This window comes from Agelaius phoeniceus, chromosome 18, assembly GCF_051311805.1.
Source record: "Agelaius phoeniceus isolate bAgePho1 chromosome 18, bAgePho1.hap1, whole genome shotgun sequence".
Taxonomy (NCBI): Eukaryota; Metazoa; Chordata; class Aves; order Passeriformes; family Icteridae; genus Agelaius; species Agelaius phoeniceus.
Window position 1 is genome coordinate 11,237,826 of NC_135282.1, and position 14,747 is coordinate 11,252,572.

At 40.8% G+C, this 14,747-nt stretch overlaps 2 protein-coding genes across 3 annotated transcripts in view; one reads left to right on the forward strand and one right to left on the reverse strand.

Moving 5' to 3' along the window:
• RSPH14 (radial spoke head 14 homolog) overlaps window positions 1-14,747 on the reverse strand; it is an 84,283-nt gene that overhangs the window by 38,634 nt on the left and 30,902 nt on the right. The gene's annotated exons all lie outside the window — the stretch shown is intronic.
• The window catches only part of GNAZ (G protein subunit alpha z), a 52,132-nt gene that overhangs the window by 12,760 nt on the left and 24,625 nt on the right, over window positions 1-14,747 (forward strand). The window contains exon 2 of the mRNA XM_054645939.2: window positions 8,395-9,672. Coding sequence (XP_054501914.1) covers window positions 8,950-9,672 — 723 coding nt within the window. The 5' untranslated portion in view covers window positions 8,395-8,949. The remainder of the gene's footprint in view (window positions 1-8,394; window positions 9,673-14,747) is intronic.

Consider the following 14,747-nt stretch of genomic DNA (forward strand, 5'->3'; position numbering starts at 1 on the left):
GAGCTGCTGCCTCTGAACTCCCTTATGATTCATGTGAATCTTCTATAATCCTTTTTTGACTTTTTCTCATGTTGGGAACTTACTGCTCCTGCATACTCATTCAACCTATGTCTGTTTTTCTGTTTTTTCATTCACTGAGGTTCTTTTGAGTTGTTCTCTGTGAAACATTACTCATTCTCTGTTGCTTAGTTTCCAGCTTTAACTATCACATTGCCAGTCCTCCCCTGCTTTCCCCCAGCCTTTCCATGAATTCAGCGGTTATTGCTTCTACTGAAATGGTTCCTGTATTTTGCTCTTCTCATTCCAAAACCTTTTGTTCTGCCTCTCCTTATAAGTCTATTATTGCCAACCTTCCAGTCCTGATCCACTCCCAACAATGTCCTTCCTCTAGCAAAACCATTCTGATGGAAGTCTGATGATCTAGGCAATTTCTTCCACTGTGAACACCCTGGATTTATTCTCCCTTTTTTTTTTCTCCGAGTGTAATTAAATTCCATATGTGCAGACCCATCTTTACAGATTCTGAGTCAATCCTTTCTCCATGGTCTTTTTTTTTTTTCCTGTGTGCAGATTTCTGCTGATCTTATGCCAGTATGATATAGTAAGATGTGCCCATCTGCTCTTCTCGCCTCATCTTTCCTTCCTCTATTGCTATCTCTTCCTTCTTTTTTTATGGATACAGGATTTCTTCCTTCCTGTGAATATACCATTCAATTTACCCTAGAAATCTTACCTAGCTTCAGTGACTTTATTCTCTCATTCCTTGCCTTTATCTTTGCCTTTCCTCCAGCTCTTTCCCTTAAAACCAGCAGAACAGTTGTGATGTATTTCTGTCTCCAAGATGCTTTCTTATGCACCATCACACATAAAACTCATCTGTTGTTTCCAGGATTCCCATTTGCTGGAGCATCTTCTCCTTGCCTCTTTCTTGGCCTTGAGCTTCAATCTTGGAATCTTCCCTGGCTGCTTTTCTCTATTGCATTAAACAAAGCTCCTGCCTTCAGGACACTGTTATCTGTACCCAGACTCTCATGTTCTCACTGCAGAGATTCCCATAGCTCATGCCTGTCACTGGAACAGCTAAAGCAAGCATGCTTGTGCTTTATTATGTCACCTTTAAGGCACAGGAAGAGAAACTTCCTTTTACAAGGCTATACTGTTCTCCTGTACACATCCCTCTTAAAATCTCTTTTGCTAAAACTATCAAAATTCCCTTATCTTTCCTAAGGTATTGTGTGCAATAAGGTTGTATGAGTGATAGGAAATTTGCCATTACGTTCATGAAAAAAATCTAATGTTTACTAGTGCTTCTTTTAAAAAATGCTATAAAATAATCTCCTTAGCCTTGTAAGGTTCATGAAACAACAACCCTGTGATAGTGACTCTTAGCTCTTGAATCACCCACACAAGGCCTATGGGTCCCACTAATGAAGACATAACCTCCACTGCTGTCATCACTGGAGTGCTTACAGACACTGAGTGGCTGCTGCATTTTGTTTGCTGCTTTATTGCACACTTTTAAATGGGTCTGACGTTTGTATGTCCCTAAAGCAGCTGCTGTGTGTGTTGTTTCTTCTCACCCTTGTCTAGCAGCCAGGATTTCCTGCACACCCACTGCTAGGCCCACTGTAGTATTCTTGTTCTTGTGGTGCTTTTTGATGCCAGTGCAAAGGTCACCTGGAAAGCGGCCGCTGTGGCAGAGTCTGGTTTAGTCAAACTGCTGTGAGGCACAGCAAGTCCCTGTGCAGCCACTGCCACTGCTCTGGGCTTTGGCCATGCAGCTCACAGCAAGTCCCTGTGCAGCCACTGCCACTGCTCTGGGCTTTGCCATGCAGCTCACAGCAAGTCCCTGTGCAGCCACTGCTCTGGGCTTTGGCCATGCAGCTCACAGCAAGTCCCTGTGCAGCCACTGCCACTGCTCTGGGCTTGGCCATGCAGCTCACAGCAAGTCCCTGTGCAGCCACTGCTCTGGGCTTGGCCATGCAGCTCACAGCAAGTCCCTGTGCAGCCACTGCTCTGGGCTTTGCCATGCAGCTCACAGCAAGTCCCTGTGCAGCCACTGCTCTGGGCTTGGCCATGCAGCTCACAGCAAGTCCCTGTGCAGCCACTGCTCTGGGCTTTGGCCATGCAGCTCACAGCAAGTCCCTGTGCAGCCACTGCTCTGGGCTTGGCCATGCAGCTCACAGCAAATCCCTGTGCAGCCACTGCCACTGCTCTGGGCTTTGGCCATGCAGCTCACAGCAAGTCCCTGTGCAGCCACTGCCACTGCTCTGGGCTTTGGCCATGCAGCTCAGAGCAGAACTGTGCTGTACCTGCCTCCAGTCAAGAGTCAGTCAGTCTCATGTCTGCTTGTGCTGCTGCTTTTTCCTCCTGTCTCACTGTAGTTTGAAGATTTTGCTAAAACAGGTCATAATTTCAATAAGTATTTTAGGTATTAATGCTTCACAGGATTTATGTTTCCAACTTCCTCTAGTAAGTGGGGTGTGCACAGTTAAAAGAAAAATAACCAATAGGTTTTTGTTGAATGCTTGGTTTATAAGAAATACTATGTTTTCATTTTAAGTTCTTAGATTTCCCTAAATCTTGGATGAAGCCTGTATGCTAAATTTTGGCTGGGTGATAGTACAGTGGAGGATATCCCTGACCAGCATAACTTGTATTGTGGTACTGCTAAAGTTTGTTGGATATTTCCCAAACAACAGACAAAGATGTTTAAGCTAATGAATATAATATCTCACTGCAGCAAATCTGTTCTATCCCATGTCAGGCACACTCAATCACAGGCTGATAGGTCTATGCCTACACAGTAATTTTCTTTGGGTTCTCCATTATGTCCTGGTAAAACTTCCTTCTGCCATGTATCACAGAATGGTATCCCTAGCTGGCAATTCTATTAGCTGAGCTCAGATGTTATGCCACAAATCTGAGTATTTCTATAAAATCACAGTGGGAATCAGCAGATGAGAACCTAATGGACCAAGGGTGCTAAGAGCAGCTGGGGCTGGTAACACTCAGTGCTGGTATGGCACCAGTCACTGCTCATGGTATGGCACCAGTTCTGAGCAGTGCCCCTCTCATCCCCTGCCTTGGACTGAGTTCTGAATGAAACTTTTTCAATAATTGTCCTTTTACCTTCTTTGACAACCTTTATTGTAAGAATCCCATCCTTACACAGCAGCTTCTGTTATTTGGTGTTGTTTACTGTGCTGAGGTCCTGTGCCATGAATATGCATTTCTTGACTCACTTTGCTATTCCTCTCATTTTGGTATCCTTTGCACAGACATTAAATAATTCCTTGACTCTGTCTTGGGGAGTTAGTATAGAGGATAGGTCCTATTTCTCAAATAGAGATCAAGATGGATAAAGTAAAAAAAGATTATTTATTCAATACTTAAATATTTAGAGGCTGATTATACTTGAAAAGTCAGTGCATTTCTTTGTCACAAACAGTAGCTCAATTTGGGTATCTAAGAAATGGACAAGCAGAAATCATCTTTGAAAAGATGTGCTTAAGGGAGTTAATTGAGATCACAAAGAACCCCCACGACAAAAAGGGACAGAATTTGGTAGTGTCCAGTCAAACACTCAGCTAATTAAATAATGACACTTCTTCCTTCACTCATCTGACTAACAGAATACACATTTTAACTGCTGCAAAAAATAAACCTCAGATACAGCAGATTGCTCTGCTGTTTTCTTGTTCAACAACTACATATGGCCCATCCTTTGTTTTGGGTGGGGTTATAGTGCCTTAATGTGTAATTAATTGAAAGTTTTATCATAACTGCAACATCCTTCCTTGTCTTTCAGGTTTCAATGATTGTATAAAGAGAATGTCAGTAATATCTGGGGCCATAGTTTTAAAAGAACTTTCTTCTGCTATAAACGAACTTCAGTCCCCATACATTAAACAGTAAATTAATTTCTGTGAAGTTATTTCAACCTGGTATTTCTACAGCATGCATGTCTGGGACTCTTTCCTGTACATTTCCCAGATCCAAAAATCTGGACTGATTTTCCCATTTCTTGTGAGCCTCAGTTCCTTTATTTTTCTCTCTCTCCCTCAAAAAAAGCCTGCTTAGTAGAACACTTAATTTCTTCCTCAGTAAATGCCTTGGGTATGTCCTGATATATCACACTCCCTTGTGTCTTCTTCTCTTTCATTAATAGTATAAAAATGATTGAAAGCTAAAACATGCAGAAATAAGGTTTTGTTAAAGTACAGAAATTCTCAGTGGATGTGTATAATCACTAGGAACTGATTACAGTAGCTTGGCTTACACTTGTAGGTCTTACATGAGTTCTGTGCCACTTCTTGCTAGATTTGCTTGAGTTTGCTTTTACATGGGTGTAAAAGCTTTTTACTGTGAGTGAGTGGGCTGGTGGCCATGAAGCTAAATGATCAGATCACTTGCATTTGAAGGATAATGCAGCTTTGTGCCTCCAAAGCTGAAATTCCTGCTGCCAGCAGCATGCTGTGTGCAATCTCTGTGCTGTGACAGTCACAGGCACTGGTTTTGTTCTCAGCTTAGGAGTCACTGCCTTTCCACAAGATGATGGGGGAAGCATCTTCCCAGGCAGGGTCTGTAACTCTGTTCCACAGTGACGTGTCAGTGGATAATGAATGCAGAGACAATACTTGGATCCTTCCTTATGGAAGTGTTTACAATTGAATTGTGGTGGTGTGTCATTCTCCTTCCCTCTGCTGCCATAACTTGGGAACATGCTGGAAAAGGGAGAAGTGTTTATATTGCACACACAGAGATCAGTTTGCACAAGCCAGGAGTGATGGATAGGGGCAAAGAGCGAGCTTAGATATGAAACCAACAGTCATGACTGGTTTTATTGGCTTCAAATGGGTGGTGAACAACTAAACAACTGCTCAGCTTAATGGGCTGCAACACTTGAACATAGTAACCAGTGCAGAATTTTGTTCAGGTGTCCTTCCCACGCCAGGAATTGGTAGCATTCCTCTTTTGATAGTGGCAATAGATCACCATCGGGTCAGGATTTGGGCCATGTTAATCTTACCTTGTGGGAAAAGCTACCCATTCTAGTGATGACAAAATAGCCCAGCTATAGCATCAGACTGAAAAACCCCGTGTTTTCTTAACATTCTGAGTCTTCAGTTGTCAGGAGAAGGCAGATATGTTAGTTTAGACCCACAGATATCATCTAGTCATTTGAATAATAAGATTTTTTTAAACAAACTTCAGACAAGTGTGCAAGTGAAAGGAAGCAATAGGGCTTTCACTAGAGTAACTGAAAATACACTTACCTAATTAAAAACTTACAGCCATAAAACACTCACATGTGTAATGTGAAATCTGATTTTAAGAACCCAACAAATTCTAGACTGCTTTATTTTCTGAGTGTATTCCAAGAAAAAGTACAGCTGGTAAGAGGAAGTTCATCTGTGTGTAGTCAGGGCAGTAAACTGCAGTAATGTAATAGTTTGTGAAGTTTCCTGAATTTCAAAAAGTATTGATTGTGAACATGAGAGATTTTTTTATATTTTATATTTTTTATACTCCATTTAGCATAATAAAAGGTTTAGAACTTACTCAAATACACCAAACTTTCTAACTGTAGTGTCTATTTGAAAATAGAACGTACTACTCTGCTTTACAAAGCAATAATATAATCACCTCATTGTGTTACTACTTGAAATAGTGACATCCAAATATCATAGCAATGTAAGCAATAGGAATGACTGGAATTAAAAAAAACCAAACATAAAAAGGAATTCAAGAGTGCAAGACTAATATGTATTTACATACTCCTGGTCTTTCCTACAATAAGGGGATCCTACTTTACCTTTTTTGGTGTTAAACATATTAATGAATGGCAAACCAAATAGTTGATATGTAAAACCCTGTGGAATATGAATGATGCATCTGAAAGTGTTGTGGAAATATGCATCAGGAAATACTCTACAGAATGTATGAGCTGAATGAAAACAAAAGATTATTCCTGAGAGAGTCTTTCTACCCAACCATTTGTCATAAGTGTTTGAGGCAAACAACATGAAGTTTTCAAAAGTTCTCCTTGTCTAATATAGTCATAAAACCTCCAGATTGCTCCTAAGACTGCTGCCTTTTGGCAGGAGTAGGTGCCCTCTTGCTGCTTGTTGCTAGCAAGCCCCTTTTGTTCAGGATGGGACTGAGAGAATAAAGAGAGGGAGTCTCATGTGTGTTTCTGGCAAAATTCTTCACCTGTACACACCACAATGCATAGAAAATGTCATAAAGAATTCAGCAAGTGGTTTTATCAATGACATGAAAATGAGGCCTGTGATGATGAGGATTTAAAGGAGAACCAGTTTGAAATGTCCTGAACGTGTCAGAATAAGTGAGATTAGTGGAAGCAGTCTGATTTTTATATAAGTAAAATCAGAATCTGGCCTGATATCTAATACAGAAATTTCATTCTCTCTGCATGGCCAGAAGGTTATTCATTAAGAAACAGCTTTCTCAATTCTAATTGTTCATTTTCTGTGATTATTGGAAAAAGTGACTTATTTGAAGAAAGTGTAACTCCTCACTTGGGAGGGTTTTCCTTTCCACGTCTTCAGAGTAAGTAAAGTTGTGCTAATTACAATTCTATTAATGTGTACACTAGTCTTAATTTTTCACTGATTCATCTGTTCTTCATGAGCTAATGTCCTGCCATACAAAGAGAAGTATGATAATTATAGCTGATATTAAGAGTCTCTTGTCAAATTTCAGACCAGGGAAGAGCAATACATGGTGCATTTGGGGCAAAGGATTTGGATGTCTTTACATTTAAGATATCCAAAATGCTTAAATTGCCTGCACTGTGGTCCCTATAGGCAAAGACAAGAGACAAGCATTTCAAACTGCTCTGGAGAGGTGACTCTCTGTACTGACTGGATAGTTTAGAACAACTCAGAGTGAGATTGGTTTAGAATAGAATTCTAACCATATTCTAAAAACCATTAGAATATGGTTAGTTAGAAAGTTAAGTACATGAGGTTGCAAGTAGTTGTAGTTATACTTTTCTCACAATAGCTTGAGGCTCAACACGTGGCTTGGAACATTCTGTCTCTCTCCTGGTAGCGTGGAATCATGCTGTTTAATATGTATTTTAATTTATTGTCACATCTACATTTAAATATTGGTAAGTTCAAACAGGCGAACTTCTAAAGGCTTGTAGGGCAACTTTGAAAATGGTATTGGGAGACTTAGTTTAATTCGAATGTAGTAGAAAGTTTTCTGGAGCAGACTGCAAGTTTCTGTAAGGATCTCAGTGCTGCGTACTTGGTTTGCTAAGGCACTCACTGAGCAGCCTCCAGGCCCAACAGGCAGGCAGCAGGAGGGGTGCCAAGGTGCGCTGGGGCAGCACTCGGGGAGGGAGCCGTGACATCTGTGATCCCACTGCGCTCGGAGCTCAGTGGGAGGAGCAAGCCCTTCCTAGAAGAGGCGCAAGGATCGCCAGTCAGCTGTCAGTAATGTGCTTTCCCTCTGCCAGAGCTACTGCTTCCTGCTGCTGCTGCAGAGCTCCAGCTAGCAGGCTTAAACTCCAATCTGGGAAAGAATAATTGCTCTAACAGCCACTGAAAAGCTCTCTGCCCTTGCTTGGGATGGTGTTTCATGTGCTTCTTGTATGAAAAATTCACCCTGCAGTCACTGTTCTCTTTTACTGTAGCTCAGAATTTTGCTGTATTGAAATGGAAAGAGAGGAGGCTCAAAGCCACTGAGCAGCTTGGTTATGGAAAGCTTACAAAGTTTGCATCTCTCTATTGATTAAACAAGTTGCAGGTACTGTGTTTAACAGTGCTGTTCTCCAAGGGGAAAAAAGAAAAGAGCTGTTGCAAAGATCAGTAACTCTTCCTTTCTCAAATTCATGAAGCAAAGTTAATCAGCATATTTTGCTTCTTAATTTAGTTATTTAAATGTTCAGTGGAGATAGATAAGATGAAAGAAAACTCAGGAGGACATCTGTCTGAGTACAAGATATTGATATAAATAGAGGCTGGGAAAAGTAGTTGTGAGTTTTCATTTTCTACTTCAGACATACCAGTCGGAACAGAACTGCAGGAAAAGCACTGCCATAAGCTCTTGCTGAGGAGAAACTGGGGCACAGCTCAGCACTGTTTGTTTTCATGTAGGTTTAGATAATAAAACACAGAAGGCTGAAAGGGAGATTTGATTTACTATTGTTCAGAAACCACATTTCCTTGGTTTGCGAGTTTCAGCTGTCCCTATGCTTTTACTATAACTTTAGATATTTGCTTTTCTTTACATTTTTTTCCATCTGTATTTTCCATTTAGCATAATAAAAGGTTTAGAAGTGTAGAAGTGGAGGAAAAAGTGAGTGGCTTGCTGCAAGAAAGCAGAGTCTCATTCATTTATTTTCCCATTGTTTGGCAGGTGGAAAGCACAGATTTACAGAGCTGAACTGGATCAGCTGAAGAAGTGGGGGAAGAGAAACAAAACAAGAACAGTACCAGTGAAAAGAGCTTCAGCTTTATCTTGCAGCATCACCACAGCAACCAGAGAACACGATCAGAAGAAAGGGCTAGAGCAGAGAAGGCGAAAGTGCGGCTCCTTCCCTTTGGACAGAAGGCAGCAAGATCATTATGCAGAACAGAAGTGGGTATTTGATGGTTCTAGACAAACTGTGGCCAAGGGAAGTGTCCCATCATTAACAGGAATGTGCCACAGCTCACGCACCGGAAAGGGGAGTGCCATGAGATCTGCTGAAGAGACTATTTCTGTGGCTGCATACCTCCATGGGTTTGCACCCTTGCTGGGACTCAATTAGGTGGCTGTAGGCATCGGGGATCATCAGGTACTGGCCAGTGACCTTGATTCCACTCGGGGTGTCCCTGGCACGAGGACTGAAAGGCAGCACAGATCTTTTTGAGAGAGGCCAAGAGAGTGAGCCAGTCTGCACCCGTCCCTTCTGTACCTGCCTGCTGTACCATGGGATGTCGGCAAAGCTCGGAGGAGAAAGAGGCAGCGCGGCGGTCGCGGAGGATTGACCGCCACCTGCGCTCTGAAAGCCAGCGACAGCGGAGAGAGATAAAACTCCTCCTCCTGGGCACCAGCAATTCTGGGAAGAGCACTATCGTAAAGCAGATGAAAATCATTCACAGCGGTGGCTTTAACTTGGAGGCCTGTAAGGAATACAAACCTCTGATTATCTATAATGCAATTGACTCTCTCACACGGATCATTCGGGCTCTGGCCACCCTCAAGATAGAATTTCACAATCCTGACAGAGCGTACGACGCAGTGCAGCTTTTTGCCCTGACAGGCCCAGCTGAGAGCAAAGGGGAGATCACCCCGGAGCTGCTGGGGGTGATGAAGAGGCTGTGGGCAGACCCTGGCGTGCAGGAGTGTTTCTGCCGCTCCAACGAGTACCACCTGGAGGATAACGCTGCCTACTACCTGAACGACCTGGAACGCATCGCCGCCCTGGACTACATCCCCACGGTGGAAGACATTCTGAGGTCTCGGGACATGACCACAGGGATTGTAGAAAACAAGTTCACCTTCAAAGAGCTGACTTTCAAAATGGTGGATGTGGGTGGACAGAGATCTGAACGCAAAAAGTGGATCCACTGTTTCGAGGGGGTTACAGCAATAATTTTCTGTGTGGAGCTGAGTGGGTATGACTTGAAGCTGTATGAAGATAACCAAACAGTAAGTGCACCTTCTGCTCCTTGTTCTCTTTCCTTCTTTTCCTTTCTCCTTCATCAATATTTGGTCTTTTATCTCCCCCTCCTTCTTTCCCTCCCAAGGCAGTAATCCCCAGTGATTAGGAAAATCCAGAAGTTATGGTTCCTTCATTTGGATAGTTTTCCCCACTGGACAGAGTTAGTTATTTAATGTTACTTTTGGGAAATGGAGGCACTTTTCACATGTCAGCCAATTTTTAATATTTTTGGTGCCTTTAGCTAAAAGTTTCACATGGTTAACTGTTACTTCAAACACCACTTAAAAAGGTAGGCAGTAGTGACATCCTGGTGGACAGGGATGGTTCATTTGGACATCATGAAGGTCCTGGGAAATGTCAAAGGTAAAATAACAGTAACAGTTTCCTCCCCGTTTTTTTCACAGAATTTTCAATAGGAATTTGGGATGAAATTAATTTTTAAAATTAATTAAACATGTTTTTTAATTAATATGACATTTTTATATTTAAACTTTTCTTTGACTGTTTCTGGGTAAATGGCTAATTTGCCTTGTCCAAAGAGCAGCCATTCCCATTTAATAGTCTTTAATGTTGTTAGCTTCTGGTTTTCACAGCATGCAAATACAGCAGCCATGGGAAGTAGATGAATGCTTACAGATATACAAATGTATATTTGCTGTGACTTTCAAAGTGCCTGAATTAAGCTTCACAGGGGTTTTACTTGAATTTTTTTTTGACAGCCTTGTAAAACATGCTGTTTAAGAGAAGGGAGTTTGTGGGTAGGAATGCATGATGATCCCTTTTTGTTGGTATAGCTTATCACATATATAATATTTCCCTATTCTTATCTTCTGTAGTGACTTCACTGTTTATAAACAGCACTTCTGTTTTCTTCTCTGTACTATTCTGATGAGCCATTCCACTGTCCTGTGTGTGGACTTATCCTTCATTATCTGGAGATTCTTGTCTTGGCATTAGTGTCCTCTTATTGTAACAGATTTCTGTACCTGCATTTTGTTCAGTAGCCTCCTCTTGACATGACAGAAACATTGCCACTAATTATTTATCCTCATTTCCAGACATATTAGGAAAAGCATTTTACCTTAGACCCTGACTAGGAGTTTCTTGCAATACTTTTGACTTTTCCTGACTTACTGTTCTGATTTAAAAATCAAAAATAATTACCTGAAAGGGGAAAAAATCAATATACCCTGAAAAATTCTTATGAGCATTGGTCCATACAAGAACAACAGTACCTGCATTGGTACATTACTGGAACTGCAACACTGAGACTGCCACTCATGAGAAAAGCCCTACAAGTGATGGAGTTGCAGAGTGTAAAATGCTTCCTGGTGTAGTATCTGTGGTGAAGAGAACTGCTAAATTAAACTAGGCTACTGCCAAACATAACTTACTGCTTGAGAGAGCATGTACGAATCTGGCTGATTTATAAACTGTGAAAGTTGAGCAAATGATCTGTATGAATATGAAAACTTCTGTGATCCTGTTGACAGAAGTGGAGAAATGCTCTGCATGAACTCTGTCTTTATGGAAGATGCGTTGAAATCATGATTGACAGATCTGGTAAGAAATGGGGGGAAAGCAGTTCTGCAGCCTGGCTGTTCTGATTATAGCTGAGTCGTGAAGGCTGCTGAGGGTGAGATTGTTGTAGTGACACCAGAGAGCAGAACAGGAGAACAAAAATGATGCCTGAACTATTGGCTGCCTGGACAACTTTTCCTTTGTGTGACATTTTAAGTGACTAAGTTAAATTTATCCTGCCTGAAAACAACAGAAGGGGAAGGCTGACTTTTTCAGGGGCTTTTGTCTTTCTCCTGCTATGCTTTATTCTGGGTAACATCACTCCTAGGAGCAAAATCCCTTGAGTTGACAGTTTGTAGACCTGGACAAACCAATATTTTTGCTTGTTTGTTGAACATATGTGATATTTAGCTGTTTACTAAAGAGAAGGATAAATGAAGAATTACAGTTCACTTTTTTCCTTCACCTTGTATTCCCTGTCACTCTGAAATGACATTTTTCCTGCTTATCTAGGGGTTATTTGGAAATATGATCTGTGTTTTCATTTCTACAATATCTTGGGAGGTTTTCCCCCTACCTAATCTAATAAATATAGCTTTATCATTCCATGCACCATAGCTAGTTAGCATGACTCAACCACATAACAGCTGCCTCTTCTTTTGACACAGTTGCAAAATTGTAAAATATCTTTGGATAGCTATTGATTTATTGTATGATTATTATTCCTGACCAGCACTCTGAGAAGGCTGCCTTTAGTTTTTATATCCCATGCTGATTTCTTCTCTATTATGTCAAATAAATTACTGGTCTTGTTTTTCATGCTCCTTAGCAGCTGATTGACCCATTGTATCTTTTATTACATATTAAGATGCCATCTCTGGCCTTTGATAATGTTACATTATTGAGTAATAAGTTTTTTGCCTTCTTACATGTTGCATCCTGCACTTTGAAGGAACTACCCCTTAATATCTAAGTGTTTCATCTTCATTTCAATTTCTCTTTAAATCAATGTGTGCTAGAGAATGTCAAATAATCTGTACTCTCAGAAGTCACTGCTGCTGCCTGTTCCCATGGAAAGGATTCTTGGTTTCTTTGTGAGTGTCCCCACATGTCCAGCTCTGCCCTGCTGTACATTTCATGGATGGTTTTATTGTGTGTGCTCTCATGTCCAGCTCTGTCCTGCTGTACATTTCATGGATGGTTTTATTGTGTGCTCTCATGTCCAGCTCTGTCCTGCTGTACATTTCATGGGTGGTTTTATTGTGTCCCCACATGTCAGCTCTGCCCTGCTGTACATTTCATGGATGGTTTTATTGTGTGCTCTCATGTCCAGCTCTGCCCTGCTGTTCATTTCATGGATGGTTTTATTGTGTGCTCTCATGTCCAGCTCTGTCCTGCTGTACATTTCATGGATGGTTTTATTGTGTGCTCTCATGTCCAGCTCTGCCCTGCTGTACATTTCATGGATGGTTTTATTGTGTGCTCTCATGTCCAGCTCTGCCCTGCTGTACATTTCATGGATGGTTTTATTGTGTGCTCTCATGTCCAGCTCTGTCCTGCTGTACATTTCATGGATGGTTTTATTGTGTCCCCACATGTCCAGCTCTGCCCTGCTGTACATTTCATGGATGGTTTTATTTCACAGCCTGTAGCTGCAACAGGCTTGGAGACTGAGAAACACTTCAAAGGTGAAATAATAAAGTACATAATAAATGGAGTTAAACACAGTTAAACTGTATGCCTGAGGATTCCTGAGGTCAGCAGTCACAACAGATTCACATGGTGCATGAGATACCAAAGTAAAGGTTGTGCAGGTCCAGAAATGGCACTGCTTCAGTAATAACATCAATACAGATGTTAGAGGAAACCTGCTTGCAGGTAACAAGTAATTTTTATTCCCTTTCTTAGAGCCACTGCAAATGAATATAAATATTAAATTTTAGCCTTTTTGGGGCTGTTTTTTTAGCATCTTGTTAAAAGGAAGATGCAGATGAAAAAGTCAGACTGCTGCAGCAAACAATTCAGGTTGGAGTAGGCCTCATGCAACACTAATTGCTGGGGACCTAATCAAACCTCTAAATTATCTAATAATAATAACTGGGAAGCCTTCTGTCATATGTTAGTTGTATGAATTTTGAACAGAAATTCTGTTTCTCCCAGGATTTTTTTTATCAAGTAAACAACATTGGTAACATTTTTTTCTTCCTCTTTTTTTTTTTTCCCCCTGAGGCCAAATACTTAAGGGGCTTATTTGCCTTTCCTGACAGTTCAGCTTTTTCAGTAATTCAGGGTATTAAAAATCCTTTCTGGCATGCAGCTCTTTTTCTCCTTTTCTGCAATGCTAATACTAACAGGACAGAGGGGAAATTGTGATCTGTGTACCCATAGCCCTTCTAGCACCTGTTATTACCAGTGGTAAAAGATCATGTCAGGAAATGTTTTTCTGACAAACAAAGCCAGAATCCTGGAATCTGGCTTTGGGAATCCTAGAATAAGATTGACCTACACTGTTACATTTTTTCATGAAGCTTTTCCGTTTCAAGATTTTCCTAGTGAAGTTTGTGTGGGAGCAAAGCCTAGATGACTTCAGTGCTCATGTGTGTAATCTTTCAACACTGCCAATGAAATTCAACCATTTTTGCACTTAACAAAGTAATATATATTTAGTCTCTTCCCCAAGATTAACTTTATATAGTAATGCATCACAATTCCAGCCTCAAGACTTGTATCCAAGCATGTACCTTCTAAAATATGTAAACAGCAGTAAAATAATGAATATACATAACAGGAAATGATTGATCAACTGTCAGTTTGCAGGTTTTTTACTAGGTGTTCTTTCAAGTCTGAAGATTTATTTTTGTTTAAATTGTTCATTATGATTTTATGCTTCTTATGTGAATATTCTCACATAGAATACGTGGCACAGCAATTTTTCATGTTTTGGATTTGTTGCCATACCCCGGACTTTACATTCTATGTAACTTCAGATACTAACAGTAACTTTATATGCAAATGATTCTGTCTGTATGTTCACTAAATTATTTCCTCTAATTGGAAAAAAAAAGGAATAAATATGATAATGTGCCACACCATAGAATACAAAAACCAGGCTCATTCTAATGGCATTGTATGATTGCAGGAAGATGCTGGTATCAGATTGTAAAAGCCTGGGAAGCTTTGCTGTGAGGCTTATCTATTTCATGTCAATAGAATAATCCCTAAGACAACCCTGTATTTAAACCTACAGATAAATATTTCTGTCACTGGAGAGCAGTAGAAGAAATTCACAGGGGCAAAACCAGAAAGACTTTACCAGTTTTGGAAAACCATGGCACAGAAGCAATGGACCTACTGGGCAGTATTTTCCTGCTTTGCTATCCAGGGCTGGTTGTTAGACTTACATCTGAATTAGATGACTGAATTTCCTGACTAGGTAACAGCAGGCATTGGCTAAAATCCCCCATGCCAAATGCCTGAGAGATGATGTAAGTCCCTGGGTTTGGTCTCTGTGGCTGGCTGTATTCAGAAGTCCTAGACTAGG